This window comes from Eptesicus fuscus, chromosome 6 (genome assembly GCF_027574615.1).
Source record: "Eptesicus fuscus isolate TK198812 chromosome 6, DD_ASM_mEF_20220401, whole genome shotgun sequence".
NCBI classification, from domain to species: Eukaryota; Metazoa; Chordata; class Mammalia; order Chiroptera; family Vespertilionidae; genus Eptesicus; species Eptesicus fuscus.
The window spans coordinates 26,233,152-26,259,368 of NC_072478.1; the positions used below are offsets into that span (position 1 = coordinate 26,233,152).

At 54.2% G+C, this 26,217-nt stretch overlaps 2 protein-coding genes across 2 annotated transcripts; both read left to right on the forward strand.

Annotated features, from left to right (window-relative positions):
- The first annotated feature begins 9,729 nt into the window (after window positions 1-9,729).
- On the forward strand, window positions 9,730-13,701 carry TUBB4A (tubulin beta 4A class IVa). Its single transcript, XM_028159111.2, has 4 exons — window positions 9,730-9,845; window positions 10,389-10,497; window positions 10,604-10,714; window positions 12,056-13,701. The coding sequence occupies exons 1-4, from the start codon at window positions 9,789-9,791 to the stop codon at window positions 13,111-13,113; spliced, it is 1,335 nt and encodes a 444-aa protein (XP_028014912.2). The 5' UTR covers window positions 9,730-9,788; the 3' UTR covers window positions 13,114-13,701.
- A 4,570-nt stretch (window positions 13,702-18,271) lies between these two features.
- DENND1C (DENN domain containing 1C) lies at window positions 18,272-26,205 on the forward strand. Its single transcript, XM_008150775.3, has 22 exons — window positions 18,272-18,316; window positions 18,397-18,440; window positions 18,548-18,597; window positions 18,764-18,883; window positions 18,961-19,030; window positions 19,461-19,532; window positions 19,627-19,692; window positions 19,805-19,858; window positions 19,961-20,071; window positions 20,950-21,050; window positions 21,166-21,211; window positions 21,339-21,440; window positions 21,529-21,654; window positions 22,477-22,581; window positions 23,308-23,398; window positions 23,489-23,529; window positions 23,741-23,812; window positions 24,662-24,706; window positions 24,776-24,883; window positions 25,088-25,155; window positions 25,307-25,514; window positions 25,613-26,205. The coding sequence occupies exons 3-22, from the start codon at window positions 18,554-18,556 to the stop codon at window positions 26,156-26,158; spliced, it is 2,196 nt and encodes a 731-aa protein (XP_008148997.3). The 5' UTR covers window positions 18,272-18,316; window positions 18,397-18,440; window positions 18,548-18,553; the 3' UTR covers window positions 26,159-26,205.
- The last annotated feature ends 12 nt before the right edge of the window (window positions 26,206-26,217 follow it).

The following is a 26,217-nucleotide window of genomic DNA, read 5'->3' on the forward strand; positions in this document are numbered from 1 at the left end:
GTGGGAAACCATATCCTCCTTCCCATATGAAGTGGGATATGCAACCTCTCTGAAAAACAAGGGTTGGAGATTTTCTACTCTTATTGCTCCCCGCCTCCCCCTTCACTCCCACCCTGCAGATCAGCCTGGGAGAGATGATCCGTGTCCAGGGCCTGCAGCTGAGCTCACCAGCCTTCATGAGCAGCACCTACATGGCCATGATCTACAAGCAACTGGGTACCTTCGTGTTTGGTGGCATGGCCAGCTGGTCCCAGACTGACATTGCCAAGATGACCACATGTCACCTGGGGCCCCACTTCCTGGCTGTGTGCCTGCCCAACCGGGCCTCCTTGGACTGCGAAATTGGCTACATCACAAACCAGACAAGCTGAAGACGTCCTCTATGCCAGGCGAGTGGGCAGCTGGGGAGGAGAACCCAGGAAGAGTCCCCTCACCCCAGCTGCAGCTGATATCGGCCCTCCCCTGCCCATCCCCCAGGAAATCCTTCTGTTCTGAGCACGCCTTTTACGGGATGTATGCCATGATGCATCTGATGGTGAGTGCTGGCGGGAGACAGGCCACACACCCAGTAAGGTCAGAGAATGCTCCATTGTCCCCCGCCCCCACCCCCACTCCCACCCCATGCTTGCTGCCAGCAGTGCCAGGCACAGCTTCCATGGAGCTTGTGTGTGTGCCCCTGGAGTTGGGAGGGCAAGAATGGGGAGGGCCTCTCTCCTCTTAAGGCTCATTCAGTGTCCCTGTCCCAGAATGGCAACTTCCAAAACCCTGTCTCCTCCTCCCCGCAGCTGGCGACGGCCTGTGCCAGGCTAGGTCCATGCCCAGGGCTAGGTTCCACCAGGAGCGGGTGGAAGGGAAATCAGATCCAGCTGAGAGGTAGGTCCAAAGTTTTGGTAGTGAGGTGGCAGGAGGAGCTGGGGAGAAGGGAGCCCGCTGGGAAACAGGCGATGACCCACAGGCCCAGTGGACAAAGAGAGCACAGATTCTGGTGGTGGGATTGGATTACAAACATAGGAGCCAGCCCAGAGCACCTGGGCACATGGTGGACAGACACAATGGCACAGACAGAGGCCCAGGCCACGGGGCATGTGACAGTCACACGGATGTTTTCACACCAGCCACCCAGCAACATTTCTTCCTGAAAGACAACCCATTCTGCTGCCGGCCTTTGAACAAGAAAAAGACCGAGTAACAAAGTAACTGCAGCTTCTGTTTGATAAGAGAACAGGGTCTTTGAAGCTGGATGTATCACAGCCTCAACTGTGTGTAACACTGGGTGAGATACTCAACTTCCTTCTCAGGCCTCCCGTTTTGCATCTGTAAAATGGGCATGCAAACAGCAACTGCCTCCTGGGGGTGTGGTTTCATGTGAAAACATAAACAAGCTGATACACTCAAAGCACTTAAACCGGGTCTGGCCTAACTGTGACTATTATCTTTAATAATAGGCAAAACAAACCCCAGGGTGGATTGGGGCTGGGGTGTCTGTCAGCAATGCCTCGAGGTACACAGGTGGGGTAGCAGCGTGGCCCCCCACATGGTGGACAGATCACTCACAAGTAGGAAGCAGGCATGTCCCTGGTGTTGCAGACCTGGTAAAGAAAGGGCAGTCAATTTCATGAGCAGGATATTCTGGGTCTCCCTGAATTCCCTTGCCCCGAGTATTCCCCAAGTCCCCACACCTGATTTCTCCCAGAAACACGCAACAGCAACTTTCTCATTCAGCCTGCTAATTTCAAGGAAGTAAATTTAACCTATTACTTAAAAATTGGGTTTTTCTTACAGATGCTATAGTATAGGATTATACACTTGAAACCTATATAATTTTATTAACCAATGTAACCCCAATAAATAGAATAAAGAATAAAAATGGGTCGGGGTTTTGTTTTTGTTTTTTTTTTCTGTTTTCCATTTCAAAATCAGGAGCTCAACCCCTGCTCTTTGAGAGGTCCCTGCTGAGCCCCACCTCACTAGATTGGAGATCTGAGGCTGGCAGGAGGTGGGAGTTCCGGGCCACCACAGGAGTCTACCCATAGGGTCTCACCTGACTGCTTGGGAAATCGTCCCACATCTAACAATTCTCCCAACACCAGTGTGTAATTAATAGCATTAAGCTCTCTTACAATGATGGTGTCAGGACCACAGCCCATACCCTCTCTAGATGCTGAAATCATTTTCCATCCAAAATGGCAGGATGATTGTCCTGCCTCACACCATGGCCACCCAGGATCAGGCAGGTGGGTGGGCACAGAAACCCAGCCTGGGTGGATGGGTATCTACTCTTGGGGCTTCACGGTGCCTGCCCTAACCCCAGCTCTATGTGCAGACTGGCTCCTGGGGATGGAGACCCAGCTCCTATGGCTCACCATCCAGCTCCTTTTCTTCTCCCTGGCTCTGTTCAGTGGCCACATCCCGATTTTGGACTCTTGGCACCACCCCTATGACAGGGTCTTTGGATTCCTGCAAGGAGCCTTGATGGCTTTCTGAGTGGCAGGTAATGCCATGGATGCCTGGCTCCCAGGAAGGGTCTGCTTGCCGGGGAGCCATGGGTATACCTGGCATTCTTCACCTCCCAAGAGAGGTCAGCTGGGGAGGTAGCAGCCATGGGGTACAGATGACATCAGCCCACCTCAAACCCCTCCCCACATCATCCTTGCAGGTTTTCTATATCTCTGGTCTTTTTACATCTCCAGCGATGCCAGGTCCCAGCAGCTCCAGGTACTAGAGGCCACCTGCCCCCTGCTCTCCATTCTCTTCCCCCTTGCCCTCCCTCTGTTCCCCCACCCCCACCCCACCCCGAGGGCCATCAGGGAACCCAATGAATGCCCTGATGCAGAGAAAGGTAGAAGGCACCCACTGCAGGGCCTGTACTCTCCAGGGAGCTATCCCTTGCCAAGTGGACTAATCCAGAAAGCTCTGTCTCTGGAGGACAGACCACACCCCAAATCAGGCCGGTCCTGGGGGGGGGGGGGTGACACACAGGAAACCTGTTTTTTCTAGGGCTGAGACCCAAGTCAGCCCTTTCCAGCAGGACCCCCTCCATTTACATTTCTAATACATTAAAAATTAAGAAATACCAACACAGCATGTATGAATTTTTTATGTATATTAGCATGGATTGGTGGCCTCCTATTTCAGTCTGGGCACCATGTCTCAGGGACCAATGCTAACAACATCTGCATTGGGTGAGAATCTCAAAAGTTTAAATCGGCTCTGGCCAGTTTGGCTCAGTGGTTAAAGCGTTGGCTTGCAGACCAAAGGGTCGCGGGTTTGATTCCCATGTGCAGGAGGCAACCAGTCCATGTGTGAGTACCCTACGTTGGGCTGCCAGTTGCGAGTGTCCCCCACACCCACACGTCCCGCGTGGTTCAGGGTTCAGGTTCAGGGTTCGGGCTCTGGAGGAGGCCACACGCAAATGAAAGAGACTAGAAAATATTAATTTGGAAATATTGGGGGCCAGGCGGGAGCCCAACTCAAGGGGAAAGACTCCACCCCACTCTGGCCTTGATATCCCTTTTATGAACTGGAGAATATTATGCTAAGTGAAATAAGCCAGTCAGAGAAAGGTAAGTATCACATGACCTCACTCATTTGTGGAATATAATGAACAACATAAACTGATGAACAAAAAGTTCCAGAGACAGAGAAACATCGATCAGACCATCAAACCTCGGAGGGAAGGTAGGGGAGGGTGGGAGTAAGGGGGAGAGATCAACCAAAGGACTTGTATGCATGCATATAAGCCTAACCAATGGACACAGACAACAGGAGGGTGAGGGCATGAGTGGGGGGTGGGGGGTAATGGGGGAATAAGGACACATATGTAACACCTTAATCAATAAAGAGATTTATTATAATAATAAAAAAAAGACTATGGGATACACCCATAGCCTTTAGGCAGGCAATTCCAATAAGAGCCAATCAGCAAGAATTTACATAAAACTAAAAGGTGGAAGTTGCTTTAGCTACCATTGTCTCAACTAAACAGTAAGTAATTGGCTCTGACCTTTCAGAGCTTCAAGATTGACCAGCCTTCCAGGTTCCTTGTCCACACCTCTTCTCTCATATCAAGTCTCTCTCTCTCTCTCTCTCTCTCTCTCTCTCTCTCTCTCTCTCTCTCCCTCCCTCCCCCTCCCCCCTACCACCCCCCCCCCCCCCCGAGAAAATAACCTCCGGTGAGGATTTTTTAAAAGTCTAAATCAGGGTTCTCCATCTCATCACTATTGGATAATTCTTGGCTGCGGGAACTGTCCTGTGTATTGTAGGATGTTGAGCAGCATTCCTGGCCTCCACCAACCAGGTGCCCGTAACAGCTCCAAGTTGTAACAGACCAAAAATGTCTCCAGACATCACCAAGTATCCCCTATGGGGCAAAACAACCCCAGCTGAGAATTCCTGCATTAGGGGGTTCCACTGACACCCCTCCCCCAGGAAACTGCATTCCATGCTATTAGCTCACTGAAGTCAGAGAAAAGGGGGCGTTAGAGACAGGATCAGAGGATTAGCCCAGGACAACCTGCCATTGCCAGTTGCTCCCCTGGTTACAAGTCTCATGGAGACCCTTAGAGCTCGGGGGGAGGGGGAGTGCAGATGCACACTTGAGAAGGAAGAGAAGTGTGGACGTGCTCCAGAGCGGGCCCTCCTGGGTCTTTTTCTTGAGAGTTCTTATTTGTTTTCTAAAGGTGGGAATTTTAGGGAGGTCTTAGAGGAAGATCTCAATAGAATATTTATCAGCATTATGCTGACTCACCAACATGAGATTTATTCCCCTGACCTCATTCTTCCTAGGGTGTGGTTGGCACAAATGGCATTAGTTGGATTTCTGTTATCTCTCTCCCTGAGTAGGGTAATTTAAGCTGTTTATCCTCTGGTTGGAGAGAAGTGTAAACCATTTACTCTCCCCCCCCCTCTTTTATTGAATTTATTGGGGTGACATCTATACTAATAAAAGGGTAATATGCTAATTAGACCAGATAGACCGGATGTCTTCCCTATGTCCTTCCGGACAAAGCCATGGTGGTGGGACTGAGGCAGAGGTGGTTAGGGGCGACCAGGCAGGCAGGCAGAGGGGTTAGGGGCGATCAGGCAGGCAGGCAGAGTGGTTAGGGGTGATCAGGCAGGCAGGCAGATGAGCATTTAGGAGCCAACGGTCCCGGATTGTGAGAGGGATGTCTGACTGCCAGTTTAGGCCCAATCCCACAACCAGCAGTCGAACATCCCCCAAGGGGTCCCGGATTAGAGAGGGTGTAGGCCGGGCTGAGGGCCCCCCTCCCATGCATGAATTTCGTGCACTGGGCCTCTAACTGACTAATAAAATGATATAGGTTTCAGGTGTACAATTCTATAATACATCATCTGTATATTGTACAAGGGCCCAGTGCACAAATTCGTGCACCTTGAAAGGAACTGTGGGCCGAGAGGCTGCAGTAGGCACAGGGGCAGGTCTCAGCCCATCCTCCGCGCCCTCACTCAGCCCCTCCTGCCACAGGCCCACTCCCCCATCCCCTGTCTGCCAGCAGCCCCACGTGCTGACAGCACCAGCCCCGCTCACACCCATTGATGGTGTGGAGTGACTGGGGCTGGCGCCAGCAGTGGGTGTGAGCGGCAGCTGCTGCCCCCATCGCTCCTCAGGAGCAGGGGGAGGTGGAGAAGCCCTCATGGGTGATCAGGGCTGGCAGCCACTGCTCGTAGCTGCTGTTGGTGCCAAGTGATTGGGACCAGCTCTGAGCACTGGCAGCAGATGCCAGCGGCGGCTCCAGTGCTGGCTGTGGGTGTGAGTGCCAGGTGGGACCACTGCATGTGGGAGCAAAGAATTTTCAGTAACCACCAGAGGTTCACCCCAATGACAGCAACCAGCACCCCACCTTGGTCTGGTGCCCCTGCTCACCTGCTCCACTATCCCGCCGCAGCCAACACCCACCATGTTCCACCCAACAGGTGCCAGTAACACCCTGGTGGTCAGCACACGTCATAGCAACCAGTTGTTTGGTTGTTCCAGTTGTTCCGCCGTTCGGCCTATTTGCATATTAGCCTTTTATTATATAGGATTGTGGGTTCACTGCCCTAAGTCAAGTCTTCTTCCATCACAATTTATCCCCCTATACCTACTTCTATCTCCCCCATCCCCTTTTCCCTCTGATCATCACCACACTGCTGTCTGTGTCCATGAGGTTGTAGTTTTTTTTCCCCTCACCCAAGAATATGTTTTTGTTTTATTTTTTAAATATTTTATATGTTTTCATTGAGTTCAGAGAGAGGGAGAAAGAGAAAGAAACATCAATCAGTTGCCTCCTCCATGCACCCCGACGGGATAACCTGAAACCTAGCTGTGTGCCCTGACTGGGATTTGAAGTCACAACCTTTTGGTGTATGGGACAATGCTCCAACTAACTGAGCCACCCATCCAGGGCCCATTTACTCTTAAGTGTTCTTGGTTAGGGAAGATAGGATTTTGCGATTTACTAGATGGCTGTAAACTGCTTGGTCGTTTAACTATCTGTCTCGGTTTCCCTTTTCCGCTTGTCTTGGCTTACTTATCTGTCTCACTAGGATTCTGTACACATTTAAATGGAATGGAGAGAGGAGGTGACTGACAGAGGCTAGGGGTCAACCTGGTTTATACCATCTGATCCATCAGGAATTTATTCTGGAGTCCAGTTAGCTGGGGGGCTAACTCAATTTTTCCCAGTTAATTAACACAGCAATTCTCAGCACTATTGACATTTGGGCCCAGATGAGTCTTTGGTGAAGGAAGGAGAGAGACTGTCCTATTCACTGTATATGTCTAGCACCATCCCCACACTAGATGCCAGTAGCACACACACAACTGCCACCCACACATGACAACCACAAGTGTCTCCAGGTATTGCCAACTGTCCTCTGGAAGGCAGATCACCCCCAATTGAGAACCACTGGTTAAAACTAGAGGCCCTTGGTGAATGTGAAGGACCAGCCATATGGCTAAAGTGGCTGACTCAATGGCTGGAAGCCCTAGGAGGCAAGGAGGGAGCTCCTGGATGGCAGAGCTGGAGGCTGCCATCAAAAAGGAGTCTGACCCCGCCAGTGTGACTCGGTAGTTGAGCATCAACCTATGAACCAGGAGGTCACCGTTTGATTCCTGGTCAGGGCACATGTCCAGGTTTCGGGCTCGATCCCCAGTAGGGGGCGTGCAAGAGGCAGCCAATCTATGATTCTCTCATCATTGATGTATCTCTCTCTCTCTCTCTCTCTCTCTCTCTCTCTCTCTCTCCCCCTTCCTCTCTGAAATCAATAAAAATATATTTTTTAAAAAAGCTTCTGCACAGCAAAAGAAACCATCAAAAAAAAAAAAATGAAAAGGGAGCTCACAATATGGGAGAACATATTTGGCAATGATACATCTGATGAAGGGTTAATATCCAAAATATATAATGAACCCATACAACTTAACAAAAGGAAGACAATCCAATTAAAAAATGGGCAAAGGACCTAAATAGACACTTCTCCAAAGGTGACATACAAGAGACACATGAAAAAATGCTCAAAGGCACTGATCATCAGAGAGATGCAAATTAAAACAACCATGAGGCATCACCTCACACCTGTCAGAATGGCTACCATCAACAAATCAACAAATGACAAGTGCTGGAGAGGATGTGGAGAAAAGGGAAACCTAGTACACTACCAGTGGGAATGCAGACTGGTGCAACCACTATGGAAAACAGTATGGAGTTTCCTCAAAAAATTAAATATGGAACTCCCATTTGACCCAGTGATCCCACTTCTAGGAATATATCCCAAGAAACTTAGAAACACCAATCAGAAAGAATGTATGCACCCCTATGTTCATAGTAGTGCAATTTACAATAGCTAAGATCTGGAAACATCCCAAGTGTCCATCAGTAGATGAGTGGATAAAAAAGCTGTGGTACATTTACACCATGGAATACTATGCAGTAGTAAAAAAGAAGAATCTCTTACCCTTTGAGACAGCATGGAGGGACCTGGAGAGTATTATGTTAAGCGAAATAAGTCATTCAAAGTCATTCAGAGAAAGGCAAGTATCACATGATCTCACTCCTATGTGGAATCTAATGAACAAAATAAACTGATGAGCAAAATAGATCCAGAGACACAGAAGCATGAAATAGACCACAGAATCTCAGAGGGAAGAAAGGGGTGGGTGGGAAGAGATCAGCCAAAGAACTTGTATGCATTTATGCATAACTCATGGAGACAGATAATATGGGGTGAAGGCAGGGGCAGGGGTGAGCTAGAAGGATTGAATAGGCGATAGGGGGACATGTAATACTTTCAACAACAAAGATTTAAAAATAATAACAATAATAATCTTTAAAAGGGGTCTGGCCCTAGCGGTTTTGGCTCACTGGTTAGAGTGTTGGCCCATTTACTGAATGGTGGCAGGTTCAGGTCCAGTCAAGGTCATGTACCTCAGTTGCAGGCTTGATCCCTGCACCGGCAGGGCACATGCGGGAGGCACCAAGGGATGTATCTCTCATATCAATGTTTCTCTCTCTGTGTCTCTCCCCCTCCCTTCCACTCTCTATAAAAATCATATCCTCAGTGAGGCTTAACAAAAAAACAAAAAACAAAAAAAGGATCTGGCCTTCACTTAAGGGACATCACAGGAAGTGTTGTACTGACCCTGATAATAATTGTAATACTAATAGCTACAATTTATTGTTTACTCTGTGTGAGGGGAAACTGGGGCCATCTTACTCACTGAGCCATCTCATCTGACATTCCCCGCGGGACTGGGGGGGGGGGGGGGGGGCGGGCATTCTTGACTGCCTGTCTTGCAGATGAGAAAATTCAGCCAAAGAGGCAAAGCTGCCCGCCCAGGCAAGGTCAGATGGCCAACAGGAAGTGTGAAAGGTAGGGTACTAGCTTGTAATAAATTATAACACCGGAGCAGAGAGGTGCCGATCTGAAGAAAGCAAAGCAGTCCCCAAAGCTCGCCATTCCCCCTCCCCCTTGAAATCCAGCTCTAAGTCTGAACTCCCTGAAGTTCCAACCCAGGCAAGTCTAGGGTGACCCCGCCTGCTACAAACCCAAGGCCCAGCAGAAGTGTCCAGGGACCTATAAATCCAGGGCCCCCTCCAGCCTCCATCAGCTTCCACAAACATTCCCAGGAAACAGGGAAGGAAAATCTGGTTTTACTGACTATGCAGCTTCAAGTCCTCCAGGAACCTACCGCCCTCTCCCTCTCCAAGACAAATCGAAACTCGGGAGCCTCCAGTTGGAGCCCACAAGGAGTCCTCCCAGTAATTAAAGGGTTCTAGGAATGGTGCCTACATGGAACGGTTCGGACAGAGAAACTGAGGCAGGGCCTCCCAGGCCGGAGTGGGGTGTGGGGTGGAGCACAGGATGTCCCCATGCTTGTTTATCCCTTCCCCCGCCCAACTCTGTAAAACGGGAGTCGCCAGACCACGCTGAGGGCGGGGAGCGGTGGGAGTAGAAGGTGCTGAGAGCCCCTAACGGGTCTCCCCGCCAAGGCCCGGGGTGGGGGCGCACGGGCCCTGGAGAGCCCCAGCGCGTACCCGGGAGGTCTCCAGGTGGCTCGCTTCCTCCACCCCCGCCTGCTCTGTCCCAGGGCGGGACCAGGGGGCGGAGCGGGCCGGTGACAGGCTGTGACGCGGGCCCCACCCTTTCTTATAGAGGCACGCGGGGGGACTCGGGGACCGTGTTTCGTCGTCGCTGCCGCCGCCGCCGCCACCTCCACCGCCTGCCCCGCCACCACAGCACCCGGCATCAGCGCCACCGCCACCGCGTCCGCCAGCAGCGCCACCGCCATGCGCGAGATCGTGCACCTGCAGGCCGGCCAGTGCGGCAACCAGATTGGGGCCAAGGTGCGCGGGGAACCGGGCCCCGGGAGGTGGCTGGGAAGAGTGGAGCGGGGGCCCTTGAACTCCGCGGAGCGCCCCCACCTTGGGCCTTTGGGCGAACGGGGTCTCCAAGAGGCCAGCACCCCAGGGACGGTGAGGGAGGGGGCCCGGGGGCTGGACCAGGCTGGGAACAAAGAGGCCAATGGGGGTGGGGCCCAGCCTTCTGTCTGCTGGCCACAGCTGGCTTCACAGCTGGCCCACTGTCCCCTGCACACGCACAAAGGGTCCCAGCCTCTCCCGCTGGCTGCAGCCAGGGTGCACTGACACCAGCAGCAGTCTTGGCTGGCGACTCTGCCTCACCCTGCCCCCACCTCTCCCTTCTTGCTGTTTCATCCCTGCCTCCCCACCATGCCTTTAGGCCCCCCATTCACCTTGCTGGGGGACAGGTGGCAGCCAGAGAGGTGGTTGGGGGTCCTGGGCCCAGAAGATGGAGGCCAGGGCAGGCCTGGATCCCCTCTCCCTCTCTACCGGTTCTTACCATCACCACCACCACCACCACCCCTCTAGTTCTGGGAGGTGATCAGTGATGAGCATGGCATCGACCCCACGGGCACCTACCATGGGGACAGTGACCTGCAGCTGGAGAGAATCAACGTCTACTACAATGAGGCCACAGGTAGGACGCAGGGGCACCTTCTGGAGTGGGGGTGGGAAGGACGTGGGGGGACTGCATGCTGGTTCCTGGCGCTCACCCCAGCTGACCTCCATCTGCTTCCCTGCAGGGGGGAATTACGTGCCCAGAGCCGTGCTGGTGGACCTGGAGCCAGGCACCATGGACTCGGTCCGCTCTGGCCCCTTTGGCCAGATCTTTCGGCCTGACAACTTCGTGTTTGGTGAGTGCCAGGCATGGAGGACAGGCAGGGAAGCCCCCTCGCTCCTGTCACTTCCAAATGCCTAGTGAAAACTCACCACCACAGGCCCCTCAGCCCAGCGGGGGAGGCGGATAGGGCAGTCAGGGCTGTGCTGGCGACAGCCCGGCGACTGTGGGAGCCCAGGGGAGGCATCTGATACGGTGGCAGGGGTGGGTGGGGGAGGGTAAGGAAGCCTTCCTGCATGGAAGCCCCGGCTCTGCCACTTCATGCCTTCTACACATATTTACTGAGCACCTACTGCATGCGGGTCCTACTGTATCCCCGGGGGTACACATGAGAACAAAACAGACAAAGCTCTCTTCTCCCGTGGAGCTGGCATCCTGGTGGACGGAGGCAGGATGGCAATATAAGCAAGTAACGCCCAGGCACAGATCCAGTCAGTTGGGTGACTCTGGGCAGTCTCTCTGTGCTTATCTCCTCGTCTTTAAAATAGAGATAAAAAATCTACCTTGCCCTAACCGGTTTGGCTCAGTGGATAGAGCATCGGCCTGCGGACTGAAGGGTCCCAGGTTTAATTCCGGTCAAGGGCATGTACCTTGGTTGCGGGCACATCCCCAGTAGGGGGTGTGCAGGAGGCAGCTGATCAATGTTTCTCTCTCATCGATGTTTCTAACTCTCTATCCCTCTCCCTTCCTCTCTGTAAAAAAAATCAATAAAATATATTTTTAAAAAATCTACCTCACAGGCTTGTGTGGCTCAAAGCCATTAACATGTGTAAAGGATTTAGAACAATGCCAAGCACAGAGAAAAAGCTAAATAAGCACTCGTTGTTGTTTTCATGATCATTATTGTTATTAATGTCTGCGGCCTGAAAGATGATTAGGGCATTGACAGGCAGGGAAGATGTACAAGGCAGCAGGAACAGCCGAAGGGGGAGGGGCAAGGATCTAAGCAGAAAGAACAATGAATAATCATAACAACAAAATTACAATAATTTGCCCTGGCCTGTTTGGCTCAGTGGATAGAGCATCGGCCTGGGGAACTGAAGGATCCCAGGTTCGATTCCCGTCAAGGGCACATGCCTGGGTTGCAGGATCGATCCCCAGTGTGGGGCGTGTGGGAGACAGCCGGTCCATGATTCTCTCTCATCATGGATGTTTCTCTCTCTCTCTCTCTCTCTCTCTCCTCTCTCTCTCTCTTTCTCTTCCTCTCTGAAATCAATAAAAAATAAAAAAATTACAATAATTTATGTTATCTCTAATAATAATTTTGTTATTATTATTCAACCACTAGGATGGCTGAGGGAGAGGCTGGGGGAGCTCTTCCCATAATGCCCGTGTGTCCCGTTCCCTTCCCTCTCAGGCCAGTCTGGAGCCGGCAACAACTGGGCCAAGGGCCACTACACGGAGGGCGCGGAGCTGGTAGATGCCGTCCTGGACGTGGTCCGAAAGGAGGCTGAGAGCTGCGACTGCCTGCAGGGCTTCCAGCTGACCCACTCGCTGGGCGGGGGCACGGGGTCCGGGATGGGCACGCTGCTCATCAGCAAGATCCGGGAGGAGTTTCCCGACCGCATCATGAACACCTTCAGCGTGGTGCCCTCGCCCAAGGTGTCGGACACGGTGGTGGAGCCCTACAACGCCACGCTCTCCGTGCACCAGCTGGTGGAGAACACGGACGAGACCTACTGCATCGACAACGAGGCGCTGTACGACATCTGCTTCCGCACCCTCAAGCTGACCACGCCCACCTACGGGGACCTCAACCACCTGGTGTCCGCCACCATGAGCGGCGTCACCACCTGCCTGCGCTTCCCGGGCCAGCTGAACGCCGACCTGCGCAAGCTGGCCGTGAACATGGTGCCCTTCCCGCGCCTGCACTTCTTCATGCCCGGCTTCGCGCCCCTCACCAGCCGGGGCAGCCAGCAGTACCGCGCCCTGACGGTGCCCGAGCTCACCCAGCAGATGTTCGACGCCAAGAACATGATGGCCGCGTGCGACCCGCGCCACGGCCGCTACCTGACGGTGGCCGCCGTGTTCCGGGGCCGCATGTCCATGAAGGAGGTGGACGAGCAGATGCTGAGCGTGCAGAGCAAGAACAGCAGCTACTTCGTGGAGTGGATCCCCAACAACGTGAAGACGGCCGTGTGCGACATCCCGCCGCGGGGCCTGAAGATGGCAGCCACCTTCATCGGCAACAGCACGGCCATCCAGGAGCTGTTCAAGCGCATCTCGGAGCAGTTCACGGCCATGTTCCGGCGCAAGGCCTTCCTGCACTGGTACACGGGCGAGGGCATGGACGAGATGGAGTTCACCGAGGCCGAGAGCAACATGAACGACCTGGTGTCCGAGTACCAGCAGTACCAGGACGCCACGGCCGAGGAGGGCGAGTTTGAGGAAGAGGCCGAGGAGGAGGTGGCCTAGACCATCTCATTCATTCACCCCTGTCTGCCCCTACCCCTGCTGGGCTGCTTACCTTTGACCCCTTAGAGCCCCTCTTGGGCCCCTGAGAGCCCTGCATCATCACCAAGCCTGACTCAACTCTGACCCTCTGACCCTACAACCTTGACTCCTCCCCTGATCTCAGCTGACCTTCGACCCCTGAGCCCCACTTTGGCCCACATTTAACTCCAGGAACCCTGTTTCACCGTGACCTCTCCTTCACCTATGACTTTACCCACCACCCCAATGCACGCCCAGACAAATAAACCCCAGTCTACTTTCGACTCCCTCTCCCTCTGAGCCTCCCTTCACCTCCGACCATGCCTCATCTTTGGCCCCACAATCCCACCCACCCTCTGACCCCACCTTCTTTCTGGCTTCTGTAATTCCCCTGTTTTATCCCTGAACTCACTCCCCTCAACTCCAACTGACCTTGGCTTTCCAGGGCTGGTGGAGGGCAGCTGTGTAGGGAGAAGCAGTCCTGGAACATGTGGACAAGAGAGGCAGTGCCCCCATCCCTCCCCACCTCCTCCCTCTGACTCACCCTCAATAAATAAATTGTTGTCTTGCCATGTTTCTGCTGAGTGCATTTTCCATCTCCCTGTGGGAAGGCCAACAAGCAAGGGCTCCCCCTAAAGGATGAAGGTGGGTGCTGAAGGGACGTCTAATCTGGGGAGGAAGAACGGGGGCAGAAATTGTCGAGTCAGACAGAGGGGCTATGCCACTAACTGTGTGGTGCTGAGTAAGCACTTGTGCTCTCTGATCCTCGATTTGCTCACCTGTAAAATGGGATTGTATATTTCCCCCCATGATCCCCACACACACAAACCCCAGGAATGTTTGTGAGGATTCGAGGAGCTCTTATGGGCACAGAGCCTGGCACAAGGAGTGCTTGGCAATGGAGCTGTGGCCATTTTCTGTGGGGCATCTAGCAAGTATGGAAAGCAGAAGGGGTCTTTAGGGAAGGGTACTGGGGAGATGGCAACCTGGAGCTACCATCCAAGGGACAGTCCTATCAGAGTAACAGTCACTAACTCGGATGGAGCACTTGGAGGTCCTGACATGCCTCATCTCACGTAACTCTCACACAAACCCTGTAAGATCTGAGCCTTTATCTTCTTTCCAACCAAGGTTTAGAGATACAAAGCACATCCATTAGCTTTTCTTGTGTAACTATCCCCAAAAAAGTTTAGGGGCTTAAAACAACAACAGTTACTTACTTAGTTCCCAAATCTGTCCTTTGGGCGGGGCTTGGAAAGGCAGCTTGTCTCTGCTCCCCGTGGCATCAGCTAGAGAATCTCAACTGAGGGGTTTACTTCAAGGTGGCTCACTCCTATGGCTGCCAAGTTAATGCCAGCTATCGTCTGGGGATGCAACAGGGGCAGATAGAATGAGGGCATCAGTACCTCTCCATAATCTGCTTGGGCTTCCTCACAGCAGTCCCCAAAAGCAAGCATCCCAGGAGAGCAAGCAAAATGCATTGCGTTTTCCTGACCTGCCTTCAGGAGTCACTTGGTGTCCTCTGGACTCCTCAAAGTCGTGTCCATGTTCAAGGGAGTGGGATATAGACTCTACACACACCTCTGGAGTGCAGAGACGCAAGATTCCCTAAGAGCCATCTCACTTAGACAAGTGAGAAAACAAAGACACAGAGAGTGTGGAGATGGCTTCTAAGATGGCCCCAATGATCCCATTTCCTCCATTCATGCCCTTGTGTGACCTCCTCCCCTTGAGTGTGGGCTGGACCTGGCAATGGCTTCTAACCAACAAGTTATGGCAAAGGTGATGAAATGTCCCTTCTGAGATTGGATTACAAAAAGCTGTGCCTTCTGTCTTGACGAACTCCATTGCCTCCTCAGCTTGCTCGAGTTGGTAAAGCAAGCAACTTGTTGGGAAGGTTTACATGGCAACGAGCTGAGGGCAGCCTTGGCCAATAGCCAGAAAGGAACTGAGGCCCTCAGTCCAACAATCCACAATGAACTAAATCCTGCCAGCAGTCACATAGGGAGTTTTAAAAGAGCTCCTTCTCTAGCCCTAACCGGTTTGGCTCAGTCGTCGGCCTGTGGACTGAAAGGTCCCAGGTTCGATTCTGGTCAAGGACATGTACCTTGGTTGCAGGCACATCCCCAGTAGGAGGTGTGCAGGAGGCAGCTGATCAATGTTTCTCTCTCATCGATGTTTCTAACTCTATCCCTTTCCCTTCCTCTCTGAAAAAAATCAATAAAATATATTTTTAAAAATTAAAAAATAAAAGAGCTCCTTCTCCAGTCAAGTCACAGTGACCTTCTTCATGTGCTCAATCATATCAAGCTTGATTCAACCTCAGGGCCTTTGCACATCCTGTTTCTACTATTTCTTTTCCCCAAATATGTGAATGGCTAGCCACAGCTCAACATATACCCTTTATTATAAATGAGACACCCTGTTGTAGAGGGCACAGCTTACCTGGGTCCAGAGTCCTGGTCCCCACAGAAACTGTCAGATCATAAATGTGTATTCTTTCAAACCACTAACTTAGGGACATTTAATACACAGCAATAGTAACTAATAGCCGAAACCGGTTTGGCTCAGTGGATAGAGCGTCGGCCTGTAGACTCAAGGGTCCCAGGTTCGATTCCGGTCAAGGGCATGTACCTTGGTTGCGGGCACATCCTCAGTGGGGGGTGTGCAAGAGGCAACTGATCAATGTTTCTCTCTCATCGATGTTTCTAACTCTCTATCCCTCTCTCTTCCTCTCTGTAAAAAATCAATAAAAGAAAAAAAAATAGTAACTAATACATAGAGATCAAATGACTTGCCTAAGGTCACATAGACACTAAAGAACTGAATCAGGTCTTGAACCCAGGTCTCTCTGTTTCCAAAGTCATTCCCTTAACCACTTACCTGACCTGTCTTTCATAATAACAGAACATATCAAAAGCTTGATTCCAGTTTGAAAGTTTGTCTATGGATCCGTGTGTTTCAACATGACATCTGTATGCCTGGGTGTCTGTCTCTTTCTAAGTCTGCAGCTCTGATTGCGTGTGCCCAACTGTGTCTCTCTCCATGCATGTAACGATGTCTGGCTGTGAATCTGACTTGTGGCTGAGGCCTGACCTTGTCTGTCCCTCTGTTACTGCTCTAGCTATGCCTGTGCTCTATGTATTTCTGTCTGTCTTCCGAGTCTGTTTCTCTATCATCTTGCTTGCATTGACAGCTGTGATCTCTGCATGTGTGCCCATCTGCCTGTTGCCCTGTCTAGAACTGTGGATGGCTGCATCCTTGTGTTATCTCTCTGCATCTATCACCTGTCTGGGTGAGGACTGCTCCTTGTGTGTTGCCCCTCTGAGCTTGTTGGTTTGTGTCCATGACTGTGGCCTGCCTGAATGCCTTGGTATCTTTGTGTTTGTCTACTGTCTGTGACTGTTCTGGTCTGTTTGTCTATGTCAGTCACTTCCTGGCTGCATGTGTGTTATCTGTCAAGTGTTTGTGCCTGTGTTCTGATTCCGGGGAGTCCTGTGTCCATTCTGCGGCCCAGCTCCCTCTGGTGGTCCGACAAGGAATAGCTGGTGCAGATGGACCAAAGGAAAGAAGAGTTGAGGGAAGAGGAAGTACTTCAGGCAAATTGAATCATGGGCTGCACAGAGAGGGGAAGGCTTGGGTGTGATAGCAGGGACCACACTTGGCCTGGCCTGGCCTGGCCTGGCAGGATGGGACTGGGGGCCCGGCCTCTGAGTCACCCATTGCCCACCCATCCCGAGGAAGGGCTAGGAGACAGGATGCCCGGTTTTCTCGAAGTGGGTGGGGGCAGGGGCCTACCTCCGGGGACGTCACCCATTAAACTTCCTCTCTCAGCCACACAGGAAGCTGAGCCGGCTCAGGGCCCAGGCCCGAGCAAGCACGGGCCCCCAGAACCCTTGGGGAAAGGGCCCCACCGGGCCTGCCCAACAGGGACCATGGAATCCAGAGCTGAGTAAGAACGTCCCCTCCTTCATCCTCTAGACCAAGATTCCTAGACCAGGCCTGGGCTGAGGCCAAGGGGAGGGGGGTCTGGGACAGGCTGGGGAGGAGGCCAGAGCCACAGGGGCAGGTGGCCCAAATCAAGGCTGGGCTCAGCTGGCTTAGAATACGGACTGCACTCTCAGACACACTCAGGCCACTTGCAGTCCCTCACCCCCTTCCTTTACTCTCTCCCCCCACCCCACCCCTGCGCCTCTATGTGACTAAGTTTGTAATGCTGAGTGAGTACCTCACCTCTTGGCATATCATAGTTTCTGGGTCAGCAGAGTGAGGGAGGACTGTGTGTGCCCCTGTGTGCAAATGCTTGTGCAGGACTTGTATCAACATGAGGGTGAAGTGTTGGGGGTCTCTGGGTGAGGGACGGTGTGTCTGTAGTCAGTCCCATCATCTTCTTCTGTTGCCTCCAGGTTTGCTATCTCTCTCCCTAAGCACAAGTCTCTGCATCCTTTGTGTAGTGGGCGGAAGCAGGGGACAAGGGAGGTAGGCGTAGACTGCAGGGCTCACAGAAGTACGAGGGCATGCTGCCCTCTCTCTGGTGTGAAATTTGAGGTCAGCCCCTGAGGCCTCATGAAGTCTCACATACAGAGATGCACATGCCGGGCCTCTTGCTCTCAAAACCAGAGAGATGTTCACACATCTACCCAGTCACACTCACAGCCACACAAGAAAACATGGACTTATTCACCCTCACACTGGCTTGGCCTGATCACACTGTCACAGTCCTATGACATACACTGGACAGCCTCATCCTTTCAGGCCAACACGAGATAGAATCACAAACACACACACATCTGTATGCTCACACAAGCCATACACACACACACACACCTTCTCACACAAGTCATGCACACACACACACACACACCTGCTCAAGCAAGTTATGCACATACACACACAGTCACACTCCCTCACTCTGCTTCATATTGCCAGTCACACACACACACACAATCAACACCATTCCATGCACACCCAGTCATACAATCCACACAATCACTGCCAAAATCCTTGGGAGTCATGCACACACAGCCGCACAAGTCACACAGTCACACACAGTCACGCATGTGCAGATACAACCACAGAAGCAAGTCCATGGACCCACTAAGCCCTTTCCTGTCCCACAGAGGGGGTCCCCCTGCCGTGTTTGATTGGTTCTTCGAAGCAGCCTGCCCTGCCTCCCTGCAGGAGGGTGAGTGGGGGAGGGCTTTGGGGGAGGGGAGTGGAGATGGAAGGTGGAGCCCTGAATGTAGAGGCCTGTTCTCCCTGCAGATCCTCGCATTCTGCGGCAGTTCCCCCCAGACTTCAGGGACCAGGTATGCAGGCTGGTTCCTTGCTCCCTTGGGACCAGGGTCAGTCCCCTGGGGAGATTGTGGGGCCCAAAATGAGTGGCCACGCAGCGTGTGCTCTTCTCCACCCCCAGGAAGCTATGCAGATGGTGCCTAAATTCTGCTTCCCTTTCGATGTGGAAAGGTACGGAAGAAAGCAGACATCCAGCGACCTGGAGACCTAAGGACTCAGACACCCAGGGAATCAGGGCCCTAACAACTAGACTGATGGACACAGTCCTAGGAGCACTTGCGGGGGAAGGGCGGGTGAAGGAGCTGGGACCCAGTCTCTGAGCATTTTCCACCTCCAGGGAGCCTCCCAGCCCTGCGGTACAGCATTTCACCTTCGCCCTCACGGACCTGACCGGCACCCGTAGATTTGGTTTCTGCCGCCTAAGGGCCGGTGCCCACAGCTGTCTTTGCATCCTCAGGTGTGGAATATGGGGCAGGGGCTGGGGGGAGCCTCGACCTAGGAGCACTTCATGGAACCCGTATCCTCTCTCTACAGCCACCATCCCTGGTTTGAGGTGTTCTACAAGCTGCTGAACACAGTGGGAGACCTCCTGGCTCAGGACCAAGTGAGACCAGCCCCCCCTCTCATTCCGCGGGAATCCTAGCCCCCCACCCCAAAGCCCCCAGCCCTGCTCAGAACTCACAGGCCAGACGGGAGCCCTGGGCTCCTCTCAGAACACCCAGCTTGAGCCAAGACCTTCGGAATCCCCAACCTAACTTTTCTTTTCTTTTTAAAAAACATATTTTTATTGATCTCAGAGAGGAAGGGAGAGGGAGAGAGAGATAGAAACATCAATGATGAGAGAGAATCATTGATCGGCTGCCTCCTGCACGCGCCCCACTAGGGATTGAGCCTGCAACCCGGACATGTGCCCTTGACCGGACTCGAACCCGGAACCGGGACCCTTCAGTCCGCAGGCGGACGCTCTATCCACTGAGCCAAACCGGCTAGGGCTCCAACCTACGCTTTGACTCAGACACCTCACCCCCACCCAGGTCTCGGAGGTCGAGGAACTTCTAAGCCTGCTGCAGCGGACCCTGCCAGAGACCCAGGCCTCCGTGGAGCTGGTGAGTAGCTCCGAACCCCTGGGCGTCGGACCCCAGGTGGATGGGGAGGCAGCGCCCCAGCCCTGAGGACCACACAAACACACCTCTCCCTCAGGGCAGCGGAGTGACGGTCTCCAGTGTGCCCGGCAGGATGCCCCCAGCCCCCGGGAACATCGGGCCGGTGAGCAGGGCTGGGGAGCCTGGAAGGTTGGGCTCCCAGGTGAAGCCAACCCCTGATTGACCGGTCCCCTCGCCAATCTCCCCCTCCCCACCACCACCACCACCACCACCAGCTTTCCTGTTTCGTGGCCCCCGACTCCGGCCGCCTGCCATCCATCCCGGAGAACGTGAGTGGACTCCTCAGAGGGGGGCGGGAAGGGGCCCCGAAGCCCGCAGGGGCTGCCCGGTCCTGCCGTCCCTCGCGCCCAGCGCCCCTCTCTGTCCCTCAGAGGAACCTCACAGAGCTGGTGGTGGCGGTGACCGATGAGAACATCGTGGGGCTGTTCGCGGCGCTCCTGGCCGAGCGGAGGGTCCTGCTCACCGCCAGCAAGCTGAGCACCGTGAGGCGGGGCCCGCCGGGCCGGGCGGGGCCGAGACCTGGCTTCGTCCCTGGGGGCGGGGCGACGGGGGCCCGATTCCTACTCTAACCTCACCCGGCGTCACCCGAGGGCAAAGTCCTGGCTCTGCCCCCTTGGAAGGTCAGGGTTGAGTTGAACGCTGGCTCCACTCTGGTGGGAGGAGTCCGCGTGGGTAGCGCCGTAGCTGCCGTTTGGAAGCTCCTCTTTGGGAAAGCCGAGCCAGACTCCACCCACTGTGGGCGGGAACAAGCCCGGCCCCGCCCCTCTGGAGGGCGAGCTTGGGGAGCGCTAACTTCTAGCTCGGCCCCGAAGTGGAAGGACAGGGAGGGTGGGTGGCCGTGGAGGCTGAAGGCTGGCTCCGCCCCTAGGGCCGGACCAGGGAAGATAGGTTTTAGCCCCGCCTCTTTAGGGATAGGGTCAGTGGAGCTGAGTCGTGGCTCCACCCCTAGAGGCGGGGCTAGGGCGACTCAGTGTTAGCTCCGCCTTGTTGGGGGTGGAGCTAGTGGGCTGAGTCACAGCTCTGCCCCTATGAAGAGGGATCCTGGAGGATTGCATATTAGCCCCGAACCCTAGGACTTGCCCTGAATCGCAGGCCACTCGCAGCCCCTCCCCCTGAGTGAGCACCTCTTACCTGACCTGTCTTTCCTGGCTCCACCTGCTCCAAGCACTGTAATTTGCCAAATTCTAGGTCTCCACCTGATTCCTAAAGGGGTGTGAGTTTTCACCTCTTACCCAGCAGCGGGTGGGTAAGGTGAGGTGGGTGGGAAATGGAGCTGGGAGAGGGTTCTTGAACCATCCCAGAGAGGGTTCTTGAAGCTGGGGGCCCAGGCCCTGAATCCACAGTACCCACCCGTCCCCAGCTGACCTCGTGTGTCCACGCGTCCTGTGCCCTCCTGTATCCCATGCGATGGGAGCACGTGCTGATCCCCACGCTGCCGCCGCACCTGCTGGACTACTGCTGGTGAGGGGCGGGGTCTGGGGAGGGGAAGGCGCAGGGCCTGGGGGCCTGGGGGCCTGGGGGCCTGGGGGCCAGGGCATAGCGCCTGCATGACCCTGCTCCCTCGGGTCGTCCGCAGCGCTCCCATGCCCTACCTCATCGGAGTCCACGCCAGTCTCACAGAGGTCAGTGGGAGCGGCCATGGACGGCAGGGACGGGCGGAGTTCTCCTCCCTCTGCATCCCCGGATCCCCTCCCCCACCAGGGATCCTCAGACTCTGAGCTGCGGTCCCCCTACCACCCTCCAACACAGAGAGTTCTGGAAAAGGGCCTGGAAGATGTCGTGATGATGAACGTGGACTCCAATATCTTAGAGACGCCTTTCGACGACTTGCAGGCGCTGCCTCCCGATGTGGTCAGTGTCACCCCTCCCACCCTCCCGTCGCGTCTGGGAGAGGGAGGCCCCAAACCCACCCGCTCAGCGCGGCTCCCTTGTCCTCCAGGTGTCCCTGCTGAGGCTGAGGCTAAGAAAGGTCGCGCTGGCCCCAGGAGAAGGGGTGTCCCGTCTTTTCCTCAAAGCCCAGGCACTGCTCTTTGGGGGGTACCGCGATGCGCTGGTCTGCAGCCCGGTGAGCAGGGGGGATGCTGAGGAGGAGGCCTAGTGGACCCTGGAAGATGATATCATTTAGCGTGTTTACTCTAGGCCTCCATTTGCTCATCTGTAAAATGGGATCCAGATAGTACCCACCCAAACAGATGGCATGAGTAACATGCTTGGATAGTGCCTGGCACATCATGAGTATCCAAATGCTAGGTTCTACTGTTACTATGTCATTTAATGCTCATGACAGTATTATGAGATAGGTGCCATTATGGTCCCATTTTACATGTGAAGAAACTGAGGCTTGGAGAAGTCCTATGGTAGGTGAGTGTTAAACCCAGGACTCTGATCTGCTGACTTTCAAACCCCCTCCCTCAGTTTTCCACTCTTCTATAAAAACTTGAGGGAGGGGGAAATTCTATTATTTAAGTATCTGATGTTCCTGTTGGCTGTGCCTTAACAACACATCTGGAGTCTGCCCGTTTCTCCCCATCATCTGTCTCCAGCCTGGTCTGGTCCCCATTATTGCTCACCTAGATAAGCTCGCCTCCCTGATGAGTCCCCTCTCCCCGGTTCCCACCCTCACCCTCATAGTCTGCCCTCCCTGAAGCGGCCAGAAGTCACCTGTGAGCACCCCAGTCAGGTCTCCTCCCTCCTCTGCCCTCTAGGGCTCCCACCTCCCTCTGGGTAAAAGCCCAAATCCTCCCCTTGGCTCACCAGGCCCTGCACAAGAGCAGGCACACAGCAGGCGCTCAATCAACATTTGCTACATAGATAGATGGTAGAGTAAGGGAGGCAGCTGGTGTCCGGGAGAGCCTTCGGGAGCTCAGGACGAGGATCCTCCCTCCAGGGCCAGCCTGTGACCTTCAGTGAAGAAGCCTTCTTGGCCCAGAAGCCCGGGGCTCCCTTGCAGGCCTTCCACCGGCGGGCAGTGCACCTGCAGCTGTTCAAACAGGTGCGCCGGAGCCCGGGGGCGGGATTGGGACCTGGGGGGCGGGGTCAGCGACGCCGCGCCTGGGTCCTGTGGGCGGGGGCTAGAGTCCAGTCGGTCAGGCGGGATCTCCCTCTTCAGACTGGGGAGGCAGAACTGAAACTAGGTTTCTTAAAGAGGAGAGCTCCCGTCCTGATTTCCTAAGGGACAAAATCTACTCCTTGGTCCCTGGGGAAATAAGGGTGGGACCAAGTTCCAGGATCAGGGTGGGAGTCTGTGCCAGTCTTCGGGAGTTCTGGGCGTGTCCAGAGTGCGCACATCCTTTGGGAGGAAGGAGGAGGCGGGCCGGGACTCCGGGGTACCTGGGAGGGGGCTGGAGCGCGATCGGACTCCTGGGTTCCTGGAGGAAGGTGGGCTGGACTCCAGGATCCTTCAGCGCGGGCGTGGGTTCTAGGGTCCCTGAAGGTGGGGTCAACCTCTTCCAGGGTCACTGAGAGGTGGGTCGGTCCGAAGTGGCAGAACCTGACTTCCGGGTCCCTGTGAGGGGCGGGGTCTGGTCCCTGATAACAGGTCCTGACCTGGGGCCAGAGGAGCCGGTTGGGCCTCTGGCTTCCAGAGGTGGGCTCCAGACCTCCTGGGTCCTGGGGGTGGGCCCCTAGCCGGGTCAGGAATGACTTCTACTTCCTGAGGGCGAGAGGACTCCTAGTCCTTGCATTCAGATGTGACTCTGATCCTTTCTCCCATCCCCAGTTCATTGATGGCCGGCTGGAGAGACTTAACACAGGAGAGGGGTTCTCAGATCTGTTTGAGCAGGAGATCACCTGCAGTGGGGCCTCCTCAGGTGAGCCCTGAATCTAGCCCGGAGTCCCTACCCCAACAGCCCCCCAGCCTGAGCAATGCCTGCCACGACCACACTCTCTCCTCACTCCAGGCACCCTTCGCTCCTACCAGCTCTGGGCAGACAACCTAAAGGTACTGATCACCTGTCTTGTTTATTATTGAATTAATTTAATCTCACAACAGTCCCCACGGAGGGTCATCATTTTGTTCATTTATAGAGGTGAAGAAATTGAGGCTCAGAAAGGGAGAAGGGCTTGTCTGGGGTCACACAATCCTGGAGTGAAGTGGGTCCTGGGGTAACACCTGATGCCCAAGCCTCTCTCCCTTGGCATTCTCTCTCCAGAAAGGTGGTGGTGCCCTCCTGCATTCTGTCAAGGCCAAGACCCAACCAACCGTCAGAAACATGTACCGCTCGGTGAGGCTGGGCTACACAGGCCACTTACTGGGGTGACAGGGGACATTTTAACCCCACACTTAACGTGCACATATTTTGCCCTAGCCGGTTTGGCTCAGTGGATAGTGTCAGCCTGAGGGGTCCAGGGTTTGATTCTGGTCAAGGGCACATGCCTGGGTTGCGGGCTTGATCCCCATTGGTGGAGGTGCAGGAGGCAGCCAATCAATGATTCTCCCTCATCATTGATGTTTCTATCTCTCCCTTCCTCTCTGAAATCAATAAAGATATTTTTTTAAAAAATAAAGTGCACATATTTTTATCAACTGAATCAGCAGTTAAACCATTAACAATGTTTCCCACTTTTATTTTCCATTCACTATTCTCATGTTTGTCAGGATTTCTTTCCTATTTAAAATTGACAACCAAGATTCATTGGGGTTTTTTTGTTTGTTTGTTTGTTTTGTCCTCAGACACTGCAAACCCCGCTTCTATCCTTGTGGGGGCTTTTCTCCCAAGCCCGTTTCCTGGGGCCAACTTCTGAGGCTCCAAATTGTCCATTCAATTTTATTCTCTATTCGGCTTTCGAACACGGACACATTTTTATGATGTTCTGTTTTTGCCACTCCCCGTTTCATCTGGGGGTTCATTCCCCCAGGAATATTCCTTTTGTATTAGCCAAGGGGGCGAGAGTTTGTATTGACTCCTTAGGTGATGCATGGGGAATTGTGAATATATTTGTGAGACATAAACATGAATAGATGGCAGACTCCGCTGTTCTAGGGAACGGGGGTGGGGGGTGGGGGGTGGGCTGAGTTCTCAAATGTCCGGTGTCAAATCACCTCAAATCTAATTCTTGTGGCTCCTCCATAGGCCAAGAGCGGCTTGAAGGGAGTGCAGACTCTCCTGATGTACAAGGTAAAGCTAATGGCCAATGGGTGGGGGGGATGGGGAAATGGGCTCCTGGCTCACCCAACCTCTTCCTAGGATAAGGATTCTGGCCTGCAGAGGGGGGGCTCCCTCAGGGCTTTCTCCCTCACCAGTCGCTCAGATCACCTGCAGCAACGTCTGCCTATCACCCAGCACTTTGGACAGGTGAGGTGCCCTGCCTCCACCCCAACACACACACACCTGGAATGATCACCAAGTCTTCCACCCATCCTCAATCTCCATCTAGACAACTTGCCTCCCTCCTCCTGTACCCCAGTATCTGCTGCCCGCTTCACACTCGCCCTCCTTCACACAGCTCCCCTGACTCTAGCTTCTGGGGCCCCACCCCTCCAAACTTGTCCTTTGCAGAACCGGCCCCTTCGCCCCAGCAGGAGACACCGGCAGGAAGAGAGACCTTCTGAGTCCCTGGGGGAGAGGTAAGGCTCAAAGGCAGGAGAGGGGGCAATATTGTAAGTGGGAGGCTAGAACTAATGGGGAAGGTAATCTCCAAATTTCAAACCTGCCAGAGCCACCAGACTGGAGCTGGGGGTTTAGGGCAGATATCTGAGGCTGCCTAACCTCACACAGGACACCCCCTCTGAGCCCTGAGGATGCCCAGGACTCCTGGGCAGAGGAAGCTCTGGACAGCAGCTTCCTGGGGTCTGGGGAAGAACTGGATTTGCTGAGTGAGATACTAGACAGTCTGAGCACGGGAGCCACAAGCACGGGCAGCCTGCGGTCCAGCCAGAGCTTAGACTGCTGCCACAGAGAGGACTCGGACAGCTGCCTCAGCCTGGTGAGCCCTCCAGTCCTCTCCCGCTTGCCCACCCAACTTGTCACCCCCTCCCCCTCTAAAGTCCAGCAACTTGCTAATCTCCCCACCCCCCCATCCAGCCTAACTTACCAGGAAGACAAAGGTGGCAGCCAGATGAGGAGGACCCCCCAGAACCCTATTCCCAGTCCCTGCCTGTCGGCCTGCCATCTCTGCAAAGCCCCCAGCCTCCGGATACCACAAGGTCCTCCAAGAACCTCACTCCCTCAGGGGCCAGCCAAGAAATCACTTCTTCAACCCAATGGTTAATAGCTTCTGCAGACCCAAGCAGCAGAGGAGACCTCAAATCCTCTCTCACAGAGCCCCATCAACAAAGCCCACCTCTCTCCCCGCTCCACGAGGCCGCCGGAGAGCCCAGAGGGGAGGAGAGCTCCTGCTCCCAGCTCTCCACAGTGCCCACCCAGCCCACTGCAGAGAGCCCCCAACCTCCGCTGCCCACAAAGCCCAACTCAGATATCACCTGGACATCTCAAACCCTTGACTCTACCTCAGATCCCTGTTTCCCAGAGAGCCCCAGAGCCCCTGCTGTGCCCGCCAGCAACTGGCAGGAGCCCCAGGCCAGGAACCGGCCCAGAGTTGCTGAGCTTAAAAAGTGTTTTGAAGGTTAAGGACCAGGCATCTGGAGGAGAAACCATTCTCTCAATAAAGTCACAAGAGCCCAACGCTG

Excerpts from the sequence above, each read along its gene's own strand:
- TUBB4A (XM_028159111.2), top strand. The coding sequence starts at position 9,789 with ATGCGCGAGATCGTGCACCTGCAGGCCGGCCAGTGCGGCAACCAGATT. Across the intron at positions 9,846-10,388 it reads GCAACCAGATTGGGGCCAAG|TTCTGGGAGGTGATCAGTGA; the intron begins GTGCGCGGGGAA and ends CCACCCCTCTAG. Across the intron at positions 10,715-12,055 it reads GCCTGACAACTTCGTGTTTG|GCCAGTCTGGAGCCGGCAAC; the intron begins GTGAGTGCCAGG and ends CTTCCCTCTCAG.
- DENND1C (XM_008150775.3), top strand. The coding sequence starts at position 18,554 with ATGCAGATGGTGCCTAAATTCTGCTTCCCTTTCGATGTGGAAAG. Across the intron at positions 21,212-21,338 it reads TCCACGCCAGTCTCACAGAG|AGAGTTCTGGAAAAGGGCCT; the intron begins GTCAGTGGGAGC and ends CCTCCAACACAG. Across the intron at positions 24,884-25,087 it reads TCACCCAGCACTTTGGACAG|AACCGGCCCCTTCGCCCCAG; the intron begins GTGAGGTGCCCT and ends TGTCCTTTGCAG.